The 10,207-nt window shown below is 65.9% G+C and overlaps 3 protein-coding genes across 5 annotated transcripts in view; 2 read left to right on the top strand and 1 right to left on the bottom strand.

Moving 5' to 3' along the window:
- The first annotated feature begins 512 nt into the window (after positions 1-512).
- ARHGDIG (Rho GDP dissociation inhibitor gamma) lies at positions 513-3,136 on the top strand. Its single transcript, XM_043561167.1, has 6 exons — positions 513-888; positions 1,997-2,176; positions 2,287-2,370; positions 2,457-2,533; positions 2,616-2,679; positions 2,769-3,136. The coding sequence occupies exons 1-6, from the start codon at positions 816-818 to the stop codon at positions 2,966-2,968; spliced, it is 678 nt and encodes a 225-aa protein (XP_043417102.1). The 5' UTR covers positions 513-815; the 3' UTR covers positions 2,969-3,136.
- A 30-nt stretch (positions 3,137-3,166) lies between these two features.
- PDIA2 (protein disulfide isomerase family A member 2) lies at positions 3,167-6,958 on the top strand. 2 transcript variants are annotated; one of them, XM_043561165.1, is made up of 11 exons: positions 3,167-3,491; positions 4,648-4,854; positions 4,923-5,056; positions 5,138-5,275; positions 5,347-5,463; positions 5,547-5,672; positions 5,744-5,941; positions 6,046-6,166; positions 6,247-6,428; positions 6,606-6,716; positions 6,829-6,958. In XM_043561165.1, the coding sequence occupies exons 1-11, from the start codon at positions 3,293-3,295 to the stop codon at positions 6,871-6,873; spliced, it is 1,578 nt and encodes a 525-aa protein (XP_043417100.1). In that variant the 5' UTR covers positions 3,167-3,292; the 3' UTR covers positions 6,874-6,958. The 2 variants fall into 2 exon arrangements, with proteins under 2 accessions (XP_043417100.1, XP_043417101.1); XM_043561166.1 differs by lacking the exon at positions 5,547-5,672.
- A 281-nt stretch (positions 6,959-7,239) lies between these two features.
- AXIN1 (axin 1) overlaps positions 7,240-10,207 on the bottom strand; it is a 63,784-nt gene continuing 60,816 nt past the window's right edge. The window contains exons 9-11 of one of the 2 annotated variants that reach the window (XM_043561154.1): positions 10,045-10,152; positions 8,281-8,448; positions 7,240-8,114 (exon numbers count right to left, since the gene is read on the bottom strand). In XM_043561154.1, coding sequence (XP_043417089.1) covers positions 7,988-8,114; positions 8,281-8,448; positions 10,045-10,152 — 403 coding nt within the window. In that variant the 3' untranslated portion in view covers positions 7,240-7,987. The remainder of the gene's footprint in view (positions 8,115-8,280; positions 8,449-10,044; positions 10,153-10,207) is intronic. The other variant, XM_043561155.1, reaches the window with a different exon arrangement.

Raw genomic sequence — 10,207 nt, 5'->3', positions numbered from 1 at the left:
TACGGCCTGGGTGCACAGAGCCTGCAGAGACCAGGGCACATTCACACAACCCAGTCCATAAACGCTAGGGGAATGGCTGTGTGCCTCCATGTTGCATCTCGCTCTGTGGGTGGGACCTCCAGTCTCTGGGTATGCGGACACGGGTCCTCTGTGAGCCTCTGGGATGTGGAGCCAGAAGACTGCGCAGACACACACACACACACACACACACACACACACACACACACACACACCCCAGCTCCCCAGGCTGGGCAGACTCCAGGAGTCCCCTCTGCCCAGACAGAAGATGGGTGGGGGTGGGGGTGGGGTGGGGGACTGTGGAGCCCCAGGTGCGGCCTGTACCGCCTGCAGGTAACGAGAGCCTGGGGACCTGGGGACCTGGGGGAGGAGGGGCACGCCTGCTCCACTGGGCGCCCCCACCCCCACCCGCCCCTCCCAGAGGGCTTCCCCGGAGAATCCCCCAGGCTCTCGCGGGCGCCGTAGGGGTGGGGCAGCTCTGACGGACAGAGAGGGGTGCAGGCTGGGCCGGCGGCTGGGTCCGTGACCGCGGCGGCTGTGCGGGCTCCTGGTGCGCCCACGGCGGGGACGCCCAGGTGCCGGCGCCGTGCGGGCGACAAGCGCGTCTCTGCGGGGCTGCGCGGGGTCCGCGGAGCGGCTGGGGGCGCGCGGCGCGGGCGCGGCGCTGGGCGCGGGGGGCGCTCCCGGCCGGGATGAGCTCACCGCAGTCGCGCCGGGGCTGAGCGCCGAGCCGGGCGGCGGCGGGGCGGGCGGCGGCTCCTCGGCGGCTCCGCGGCGGAGCCGGGCCGCGGGCCACCATGCTGGGCCTGGACGCGTGTGAGCTGGGGGCGCAGCTGCTGGAGCTGCTCCGGCTGGCGCTGTGCGCCCGAGGTGAGCGGGCTGGGCTGGGGCCAGGGCGGCCACGTGGGCGGGGGTCTCGGGCGGAGGGTGGGGTGAGGAGGCTTCGGCCCGGGGCGGGGGCTCGCCCTCCCCCGCGGAAACTTTGGGGGCACTAGAGGGGAAATCGTGGCGTGGTCCCCCGCCTGGGCTCTGGCGGGGTGGGGCGGGCGTGGAGGGCTTCGTCCAGGGTAGACCTTGGCTGGGGGGGGTGGGGGGGGAGGCCGGGGAGGGGGGGAGGCGGAAGAAGGAGCCAAGAGTGGGCGGGTCTGTTTGTGAAGCCAGGGTGGCTGCGAGACCCTCTCCCCTTGGGAACCTGCCCCTGAGATCCCCCCTCCCTTGGGTGGGGCGAGGGCTCCTTCAGGGCGTGTGGTGATCATTGAGGAGCCTGGAGTGCAGAGAGCATGGACTGGAAAAGATCCTGTCCCAAAACACTGTGGGAAGGGGTTTAGCGAGACCCCTGCTGCCAGGCACCATGGGAAGGGGCTCGAGGAGACTCTGAGTCTGAAGGCGCCCAGGGAGGTAACCTCAGAGCATGAGCGCAGGCAGGGGTTTAGAGAGAAGCCCCTCTGTGCGCCAGGAACACTACGAAGAGAAACCCCTGGGACAGCAGGAAGGCTTTCCGAGATGTGAAGGGCAGGGCCTCTGCCCCAGGGAAGACCTCGGAGGTTGCCACTCCACAGTGGTGGCCTCCAGTCCTTGGGGCTGTGCCCCATTCAGGATCTTCCTTCCCCCCACCTTTGGCCTCAGAGTCAGGGAGGAGCCCCGGATGGATGGGTTGCTGGGCCAGAAAAGGCAGCTGGTGCCTCCGGGGTGTCGCTTGGCTCCCTCTCTCAGGAGCCTTCTCCAACCCCCCAGCCTCCTCCTAAAAGGTTTGGGTGCAGATGCTGCTCTGTTTCTTCCCAGACCACCTCTCTTCCCCGACACCCCATGCACCCCTCCCTCTCTGAGCACACATCCCTTTCCCTAACCCACCCCCCTCCCTGAACCAAGTCCCTCTGGGCACTGAGAGGCACAGCTGGCCAGGTGGGGGGCTTCGGTTTGATGAGTGAATGCCAGGGTCAGCTGGTCACAGCTGCTCATGCACCTCCCCAACCCTCAGTCCTCCTGACCGACAAGGAGGAGAGACAGCTGTCGCCCGACGAGGCACTGGATGAGGCCGTGCCTGAGTACCGGGCCCCGGGGAGGAAGAGCCTCCAGGAGATCCAGCAGCTGGACCCTGATGACGAGAGCCTGGTCAAGTACAAGCGGGCACTGCTGGGGCCCCTGCCACCCCTCATGGGTATGTAGGGCTCTGGGCCCGGAGGGGAGGGGCGGAGGCCGGGCAGCTGGGGCGGGGCGGGGGTGGTTGGGGGGGGGGAGCCGTCCTGGTGACTTCCGGTTTCTCCTCAGACCCGAGCCTGCCCAATGTGCAGGTGACCAGGCTGACGTTGATGTCTGAGCAGGCTCCAGGGCCCATCACCATGGACCTCACAGGTACTGCCCCCCCCCCCCCGTCGCCCGCCATGGGGCTCCTGGGGCAGGGTCTCCACTGTCACACTTAGCTACACTGTCCCTCGCAGGGGAGCTGGCTGCACTGAAAAACCAGGTGTTTGTCCTGAAGGAGGGTGTGGATTACAAAGTGAAGATTACCTTTAAGGTGAGGGCAGCTGTCGCGGGGGACACCTGCCAGCACAGGGCCAGCCCCCCCAGAGGGGCCCTTAACACCCTCTGTCCCCCAGGTCAATAAGGAGATCGTCAGTGGCCTCAAGTGTCTGCATCACACCTACCGCCAGGGCCTGCGTGGTGAGGGCAGCGAGGAGGGCTGGCCTGGGGGGCTGGGGGGGGGGCGGCTGCGGCAGAGGGTGGCCCCTGACAACCTCCCCCTCCCCCAGTGGACAAGGCGGTGTACATGGTGGGCAGTTATGGCCCTAGCGCCCAGGAGTATGAGTTTGTGACCCCGGTGGAGGAGGTGCCTCGAGGAGCCTTGGTGCGGGGTGCCTACGTGGTCACGTCCTTCTTCACTGACGATGACAGGACAGACCACATGTCCTGGGAGTGGGGCCTCCACATCTGCCAAGACTGGAAGAGCTGAACGTCCCCTACCCCGGGGGCTGTCCTCAGCCCACCTGGGGTCCTTGTTTCCCCTGCCCCTGCAGCCAGTGACCACACCCCCACACCCTCTGCTCCGGTCCTGGGACACCCCCTTCCTGGGCTGGCACTGTGCCCTGAACAGTCCTATTAAACGTCACCTTGTCTCGGTGCCCTTGGTGTTGCCTCTGTCTGCCTCCCCTCCCCCGGGGGTGGGGGGAGCCTCGTGGCCTTATCTTCCTGGGACTAGGACTGGGTGCCACGTGGCAGCTGCTGCTTGGCCCCCGGCCCCCTTATCTGCCCCCCGCCTCGTGGGCCCAGCACTGCCATGGACGGCCAGCTCCTGCTTGTGCTGCTGCTGCTGCTGCTTGGGGCCTCGGGCCCAGAGGGCCAGGGGCCAGGGCCCGGGGAGCCCGAGGAGGAGCCCCCCAAGGAGGAAATCCCTGAGGAGGATGGGATCTTGGTGCTGAGCCGGCGCAACCTGGGCCTGGCCCTGAGGGAGCACCGCACTCTGCTGGTGCAGTTCTGTGAGTGCACCGGGCCAGAGGGCTGGAGGACCCACAGGGGCCCCCCGGGGCGGGGGGGGGGGGTTCAACTCCCCACCCTGTGTATCCCGGGCTTGTGCACACTTGGCCCGTGGGCACTTGGCACTTGGCACTGTGGGCACTTGGCCCCCCGCTGTGCTCCTGGGGCTCCATGGAAGGGCACCTGAAGCAAAGCCCTGGGACTGAGCTGGGCCTGGGGGCGTCCAGCCTGAGCAGGGGAGGGTGGGGCTGGGGAGGGAGGCACAGGTGCAGGGAAGACCCTAGATCACCATCCATCTGCAACTCTTTCTGTGAGGGGCCACATAGCATTCAGGCCTATAGCATTCTGCTATGGATTAGAAAAAGAATAGGGGCGCCTGGGGGGGCTCAGTCGGTTAGGCGTCTGACTTTGGCTCAGGTCACGATCTCACAGTTTGTGAGTTCGAACCCTGCGTGGGGCTCTGTGCTGACAGCTCGGAGCCTGGAGCCTGCTTCGGATTCTGTGTCTCCCCCTCTGCCCCTCCCCAACTTGAGAGTGCACGCGCTCTCTCTCTCTCTCTAAATAAACATTAAATAAATAAACATTAAAGAAGACATGTTTTTAATGTTTATTTATGTTGAGAGAGCAAGCACGTGAGCAGGAGAGGGGAAGAGAGAGAGAGAGAGAGAGAATCCCAAGCAGGCTTTGCACTGTTATCTCAGAGCCCGATGTGGGGCTCGATCCCATGAATCGTGAGATCATGACCCCAGCCAAATTCAAGAGTCAGACAAACAGTCAACTAATTGAGCCCCCCAGGCGCCCCCTCTTCGGTGGATTCTTGCAAAACTTTACACACATGAAAGCCATTCCTAGATGGCAGGCTTCCGCAAGCAGGCACAGGTGGTCCAGGCAGCTGGAGGGTTCTTCTCAAACTCACTGTCAGGGCGGTGCTGGCCGCTGCACGCCCCCCCACCCCCACCGCCCGCCGCCCCCCGGTGTGGGACCTTGCGTCTGGCTCTGCTGCAGAGGGTCAGATGGGCCCCCAAAGGATTCGGGAAGCGTGGATAGGAGTGCTCTCTGCCAGACCTGACTGATCCCAAGGTTCTGGCCGGGAGGGAGCAGGAGCCGAGGCTGGGGCTGTGGAGGCCGGTCGGGGACACTCATGGCCCTGTCCCCCAGATGCCCCATGGTGTGGGCACTGCAAGGCACTGGCCCCCGAATACAGCAAGGCCGCAGCCCTGCTGGCGGCAGAGTCAGCCAAAGCCAGGCTGGCCAAGGTGGACGGGCCTGCAGAGACAGAGCTGACGGAGGAGTTTGCTGTGACCGCATACCCCACGCTCAAGTTCTTCCGCGATGGGAACCGCACACACCCGGAGGAGTACACCGGTAGGGGGAGCAGGCACGAGGGGGGCAGGGGCGGGGGGCTGGGCCCGGGCTGAGGGGACTCTTTGCAGGCCCCAGAGAGGCTGAGGGCATCGCTGAATGGCTGAGGCGGCGGGCGGGGCCCAGTGCCACCCGGCTGGAGGACGAGGACGGTGCCCAGGCACTGATCGACGGCCGGGATGTCGTGGTCATTGGCTTCTTCCAGGTGAGCTGGTGGTACTGGGGTCCAGGCCATGGGAGCAGGGCCCGCGGTGCCAGCTGACCTCACAGGCTTGGGGCTCCTTAGGACCTGCAGGACGAGGACGTGGCTACCTTCCTGGCCCTGGCCCAGGATGCCCTGGACATGACCTTTGGCCTCACTGACCAGCCAAAGCTCTTTCAGAAGTTTGGCCTCACCAAGGACACCGTGGTGCTCTTCAAGAAGGTGGGTCAGGGCCAAGGTGGGGGTCGGGGCTCAGGGCCGTGGCTCCTGCTGACCCCCGCTGAGTTGTCCAGTTTGACGAGGGCCGGGCAGACTTCCCAGTGGACGAAGAGCTGGGCCTGGATCAGGGCGACCTGTCGCACTTCCTCCTCACGCACAGCATGCGTCTGGTCACAGAATTCAACAGCCGGGTGAGTTGGACTGTGGGTGCATTTGCAGGGGTGGGGTCGTGTCCAGGGGAGCCAGCCCCCGCGAGTGCGGTTTGCCCTTGCAGACGTCGCCGAAGATCTTTTCGGCCAGGATCCTCAACCACCTGCTGCTGTTTGTCAACCAGACACTGGCCTCCCACCGGGAGCTGCTGGCTGGCTTCGGGGAGGCAGCTCCCCCATTCCGGGGGCAGGTACCGGCCGGGACGGGGGGAGGCGGGGTGGTGGGGATGTGGGCTGACCGGCACCGACTGCCTGCCGGCAGGTGCTGTTCGTGGTCGTGGACGTCGGTGCCGACAATGGCCACGTGCTGCAGTACTTCGGCCTCGAGGCCGAGGAGGCCCCCACCCTGCGCTTCATCAACATGGAGACCACCAAGAAGTACGCACCTGCACACGGGGGGCCGCTCACCGCAACCTCCGTCACCGCCTTCTGCCACGCAGTCCTCGGCGGCGAGGTCAAGGTCTGCTGCTGAACTGCCCACCCGGGAAAGGGGGGGGGGGCGGGAGGGGAGCAGCAGTGCCCAGGAGAGCCCCCCAGTGAAGCACCCGGCCTGGTTTCCCCCAGCCCTACCTCCTGAGCCAGAAGCTGCCCCCTGACTGGGATCGGCGGCCGGTCAAGACCCTCGTGGGCAAGAATTTTGAGCAGGTGGCTTTCGACGAAACCAAGAATGTGTTTATCAAGTTTTGTGAGTGTAGCGGGCCACGGGTGGTGGGCAGCGGGCAGGTGGGGGCCTCTGCTGGCTGTGCCAACGCCCCGCTGTCCTAGACGCCCCTTGGTGCACCCACTGCAAGGAGATGGCCGCGGCCTGGGAGGCCCTGGCCGAGAAGTACAAGGACCACGAGGACATCATCATTGCGGAACTGGACGCCACAGCCAACGAGCTGGAGGCTTTCCCTGTGCACGGCTTCCCTACCCTCAAGTTCTTCCCCGCGGGGCCGGGTCGCAAGGTGAGGTAGGGCAAGAGACCCCGTCTTCCTCGGTCTGCGGCTCGGTCCGCACCTTCCTCGGGCCTCGGCCATGGCCAAGAGATAGGGCAGGGCCTCCAGTGGCAGGGCCTGGGAGGATGTGGCCGGGGTGCAGGGCTGGGTGAGGCGTGTTCTCCAGCGCCTCGTGTCCCTCCTTAGGTGATTGAATACAAAAGCACCAGGGACCTGGAGACCTTCTCCAAGTTCCTGGACAACGGGGGCGAGCTGCCCGCAGAGGAGCCCACAGAGGAGCCCGCAGCCCCCTTGCCGGTGGGTGCCTCTTTCCCAAGGTTCCCAGTCTCTGGACGTGGCAGTGAGGGTGCCAGGGGCCGGGGTGAGTCAAGGGCACAGCTTCTAGCCGGGGCTCTGTGACCCTTTCCAGGAGACCCCAGCCAATTCCACCACGGAGCCCAAAGAGGAGCTGTAGTCGCCCCCCCCAGCATCACCGTCTGGTGCCCCCACACCGGATGGTTCACTGAGGAGCCAGTGAATAAAGAGCTTTTGATCCTGCACGGTGTGTGTGGTTCCTGAGCACGGCCGGCCCCCCGACCCCCAAGAACCTCCTGGGCCCGTTCCGTCTTGAATGCGTCCTAGCCCTTGCCCCCAGCCCTTCTGGGTGGGTCTCTGACCCAGATCTGGGTCTGGGAACCCACCCTCTCCAGAGCTGTCAGTGTACCTCCACCGGACACCCCCCACACACAGGGGACCCTCAGAGGCCTGAAGTGCCGTGGTGGACGATGGCAAACAGGCCACCAGGCTCCACCCACAGAAAACAGCTGTCTCCATCGCCGGAGAAGGTTCAAAAATGATTTTATTCCATTATTATCCAAGTACCTTTGAAAAGATAATTGTACAAGTCAGCGCATGAAAAATGGGCTGGGGCAGCCCCCTCCACCCCGCTGGCCCTGGCCTGAGAAATGTACATATTTACACGGGCCCTTAAAGGGGAGGTGGGGGGGCCCGGGACCCGCTGAGCCCGCGCTCTGGAAACGGAGGGTGGAGGAGGGAGAGCGCTCCGGGCTCCGGCGCCGGATCCACACAGTGGCAGGCAAGAGACAAGCTGTGTTGAAGGCACTCGGTGACATGTACAATTTACAGAGGCCCCCGCGGGGCCCCTGGCCCCCCAGGCCCGGGCCAGGCCCGAGCGGGGCTGGGCGCGGCGGACGAGTCCCAGGGGGAGGGGCAGAGCCTGCAGTGTGAGCGCGGGGTGAGGAGCGGGCGGGCCTACCCCGCGGTCAGCAGCAGGGCGACACGGAGGGCGGTCGAGGTGGCTCCGGGGCGGGCTCCCCGCCCAGGCGGACCGAGTATTGCTGAGGAGTGGACCGCGCACCCTCCTCGTCAGCTGCAGGACGGAGGCCTGTGGGACCCGCAGAGGGACCCCTGCCCGTCCGGACACAGACGGCCCGAAGAGGCGGGTGGCCTTCTGCCAGTAGTTGTGTTGTCTGCATACACACCACGCAGGTGACCCACAGGACCCTCGGAGGCCGCCCTGGCCCCTGCCCGACGAGGGCCCAACCTGGCGCGGAGGCCCGGCTGGCGGGTCAGTCCACCTTCTCCACCTTGCCGATGATCTTCTCCTCGAAGACCGGCAGGACGGTCTCATCTTCCCGAACCTCCTCAAACACCACGCCGCAGTCAAACTCGTCGCTCACCTTCTTGAAGTAGTATCTGGAGGACGCGGGCCAGAGGCGGCGAGAGGAGGTGAGGGCCTCGTCCCCTCCTCTGCTGGCCCAGCGGCCTCATCTCCCCTCCCGTGCACACAGACGCCGCAGGGCCCCGGCCGCCAACACGTGTGCTGCCCACCGCAGGGTCTCCCGCGCCGCCCGGCCCTCACCTGTAGTTGCCCTTCCTGGTCAGCAGCTCCTTGAACTGGCCCAGAGTGACGGCTCGGCCCCGCACCAGGGTCCGGTACGGGATGGGCTCCCCGCAGAAGTAATAGGCCACCACGATGCTGTCACACGGCTGGGCGCTCCCACTGCCCGCCTTCCTCTGCGACTTCGACCTGGGGGCAGAGGCGCAGCGGTGACCGCTGGGCTCGGGGTCACACAGGACACACCCCAAAGGGCTTCGGGCCCCCTACAAACAGGGGATAAGGACTAGAGAGGATGAGCCGGCCTGGCCGTGTGCAAACACCACGAGTGCGAAAGCCCGGATACCCCTCACCCGCAGGCGCCCTGTGGCCTCACTCCGTGTGGGGCCTCAACCAGAGGCTCCGGTCCGGCCACACTCTCCGAAATCTACAGCATGGATGCCAGCTCATCTCCCCTCGTGCCCGTGGCCTCCAGCCTCCCTGTGTTCTGAGCTGGCTGGAGCACGTCACCTCCTACCCAGACCACACGAACATGGTTTCTCAGGGCTAGAACCCATGGTGGATCCCATCGCGAGGCGTGGGAAAAAACGCAGCCCCCACCTCTAGGCTGGGCGACGCTACCTGTACCTTAGGAGAGGCCTGAAGCCCTAAAGCTTCAGAAACTCTGAACGCCAGAGGCTGGGCGAATGGCACCGTGTATGGGTCTGGAAATGAACCTGCCCGCCCCCCTACCCCCACCGCAGACAGCTGGTCTGAAGAGCAGAGGCAGTGGCCGGCCAGAATTGCAGGGAGGGCTGTGAGGCCAGCACGGTCTCCTGCCCGGGACCACTCCGAAGGGCCACCTGTCCTGATGGGTGACGAGATTGCACAGGCAGCGCGCCCTCCGTCCCGTAGTGGTCCCCGTCCCTGTGACCGCCCTGGAGCTGCCCAGGTGTGCTCGGACACAGCCCCTGGCCCCCACCAGCCACCCTGCCAGGAGCGGGTGCAGCGTCATGTCGGGAAGGCCTCCTGAGCTCACAACGGGACCCCCTGTCTCCCTGGTGCTCCAGGGGATAGAGGGGGCGGTTCCTTGGGCTAGCTGGCCGTCTGCTGCTCAAGCCGGGCTCCTGGGTGCCTGCTTTCCTTCCCTGAGTGCTGCAACCTAACATGGTGGCGGGGGTCCTCTGCAGAAGGGATGCAGGGCCCCTCCCCGCCCCAGAGACCACCCTCGAGGAGTGACCTGGTGGGGAAGCTCTAAGTCACTCAGGCATCCGGCTGGACGTGATGAGCCACTGTGTGGGATGAGGCGGGGGACCCCATTTCTGCTCTGTTCTGAGCAGAGGCACAGGGGTTGGGTGGCTGGCACCGTCTACATGAGGTCCCCAACACCTGCCCTGCACCACGCCTGCCTGGGGAGCGGACGCGCCAAGCACCTGTTCCCACGTTCCACGCAAGAACAGAGCCAGACAGACTCCGTGTGCTCACGGCACCCGGACACACACGCCCGCGGTGCTGGGCCAGGAGAGGCACCACCAGTCGCAGACCACCGAGCCCCAACGGCTGGCCGGGAAGCTCAGGAAAGTAAAGGCGGGTGGGCACACGGGGCCAGAGTGGAGGCAGCAGGTCAGAGCTCCCTCCCTGGCCCGGTGGCCACGTGTCACACAGGACGGCCCACGTCTCCTCTGACAGAGACCGGAAGCTTGAGGCCGGCTCCAGCTCTTCCGGCGCGACGCCCCAGATCCTGGGAACAGTGGCTCCCCCGCGGGAGGCGGAGTAAGCGGTACCGAGACCCTCGGGGGGCGCACGTACTCTGTCTCCGAGAGCTCCAAGTCGGACACGGCTGGCACCACGCTCAGCACAGGTGTGCACGCTGGCCTGACACAGGAGCGCCCCCGCTGGATGACCTCCTGCACATACCTAGGGAACAACCACGGCGGTGAGCTGCGTGTGCTGGGGTCGGGCCTCCGCCAAG

The sequence above is a fragment of the Prionailurus bengalensis genome, chromosome E3 (genome assembly GCF_016509475.1).
Source record: "Prionailurus bengalensis isolate Pbe53 chromosome E3, Fcat_Pben_1.1_paternal_pri, whole genome shotgun sequence".
Lineage (NCBI taxonomy): Eukaryota > Metazoa > Chordata > Mammalia > Carnivora > Felidae > Prionailurus > Prionailurus bengalensis.
This window is presented reverse-complemented; position numbering and strand designations above follow the sequence as displayed.

Bases quoted from the DNA above. Each gene is read 5' to 3' on its own strand.
- ARHGDIG (XM_043561167.1), top strand. From the start codon at position 816: ATGCTGGGCCTGGACGCGTGTGAGCTGGGGGCGCAGCTGCTGGAGCTG. The intron at 889-1,996 runs GTGAGCGGGCTG...CCCAACCCTCAG, and splicing joins GCTGGCGCTGTGCGCCCGAG to TCCTCCTGACCGACAAGGAG. The intron at 2,680-2,768 runs GTGAGGGCAGCG...CCCCTCCCCCAG, and splicing joins CTACCGCCAGGGCCTGCGTG to TGGACAAGGCGGTGTACATG.
- PDIA2 (XM_043561165.1), top strand. From the start codon at position 3,293: ATGGACGGCCAGCTCCTGCTTGTGCTGCTGCTGCTGCTGCTTGGGGCC. The intron at 3,492-4,647 runs GTGAGTGCACCG...CCTGTCCCCCAG, and splicing joins CACTCTGCTGGTGCAGTTCT to ATGCCCCATGGTGTGGGCAC. The intron at 6,167-6,246 runs GTGAGTGTAGCG...CCGCTGTCCTAG, and splicing joins GAATGTGTTTATCAAGTTTT to ACGCCCCTTGGTGCACCCAC.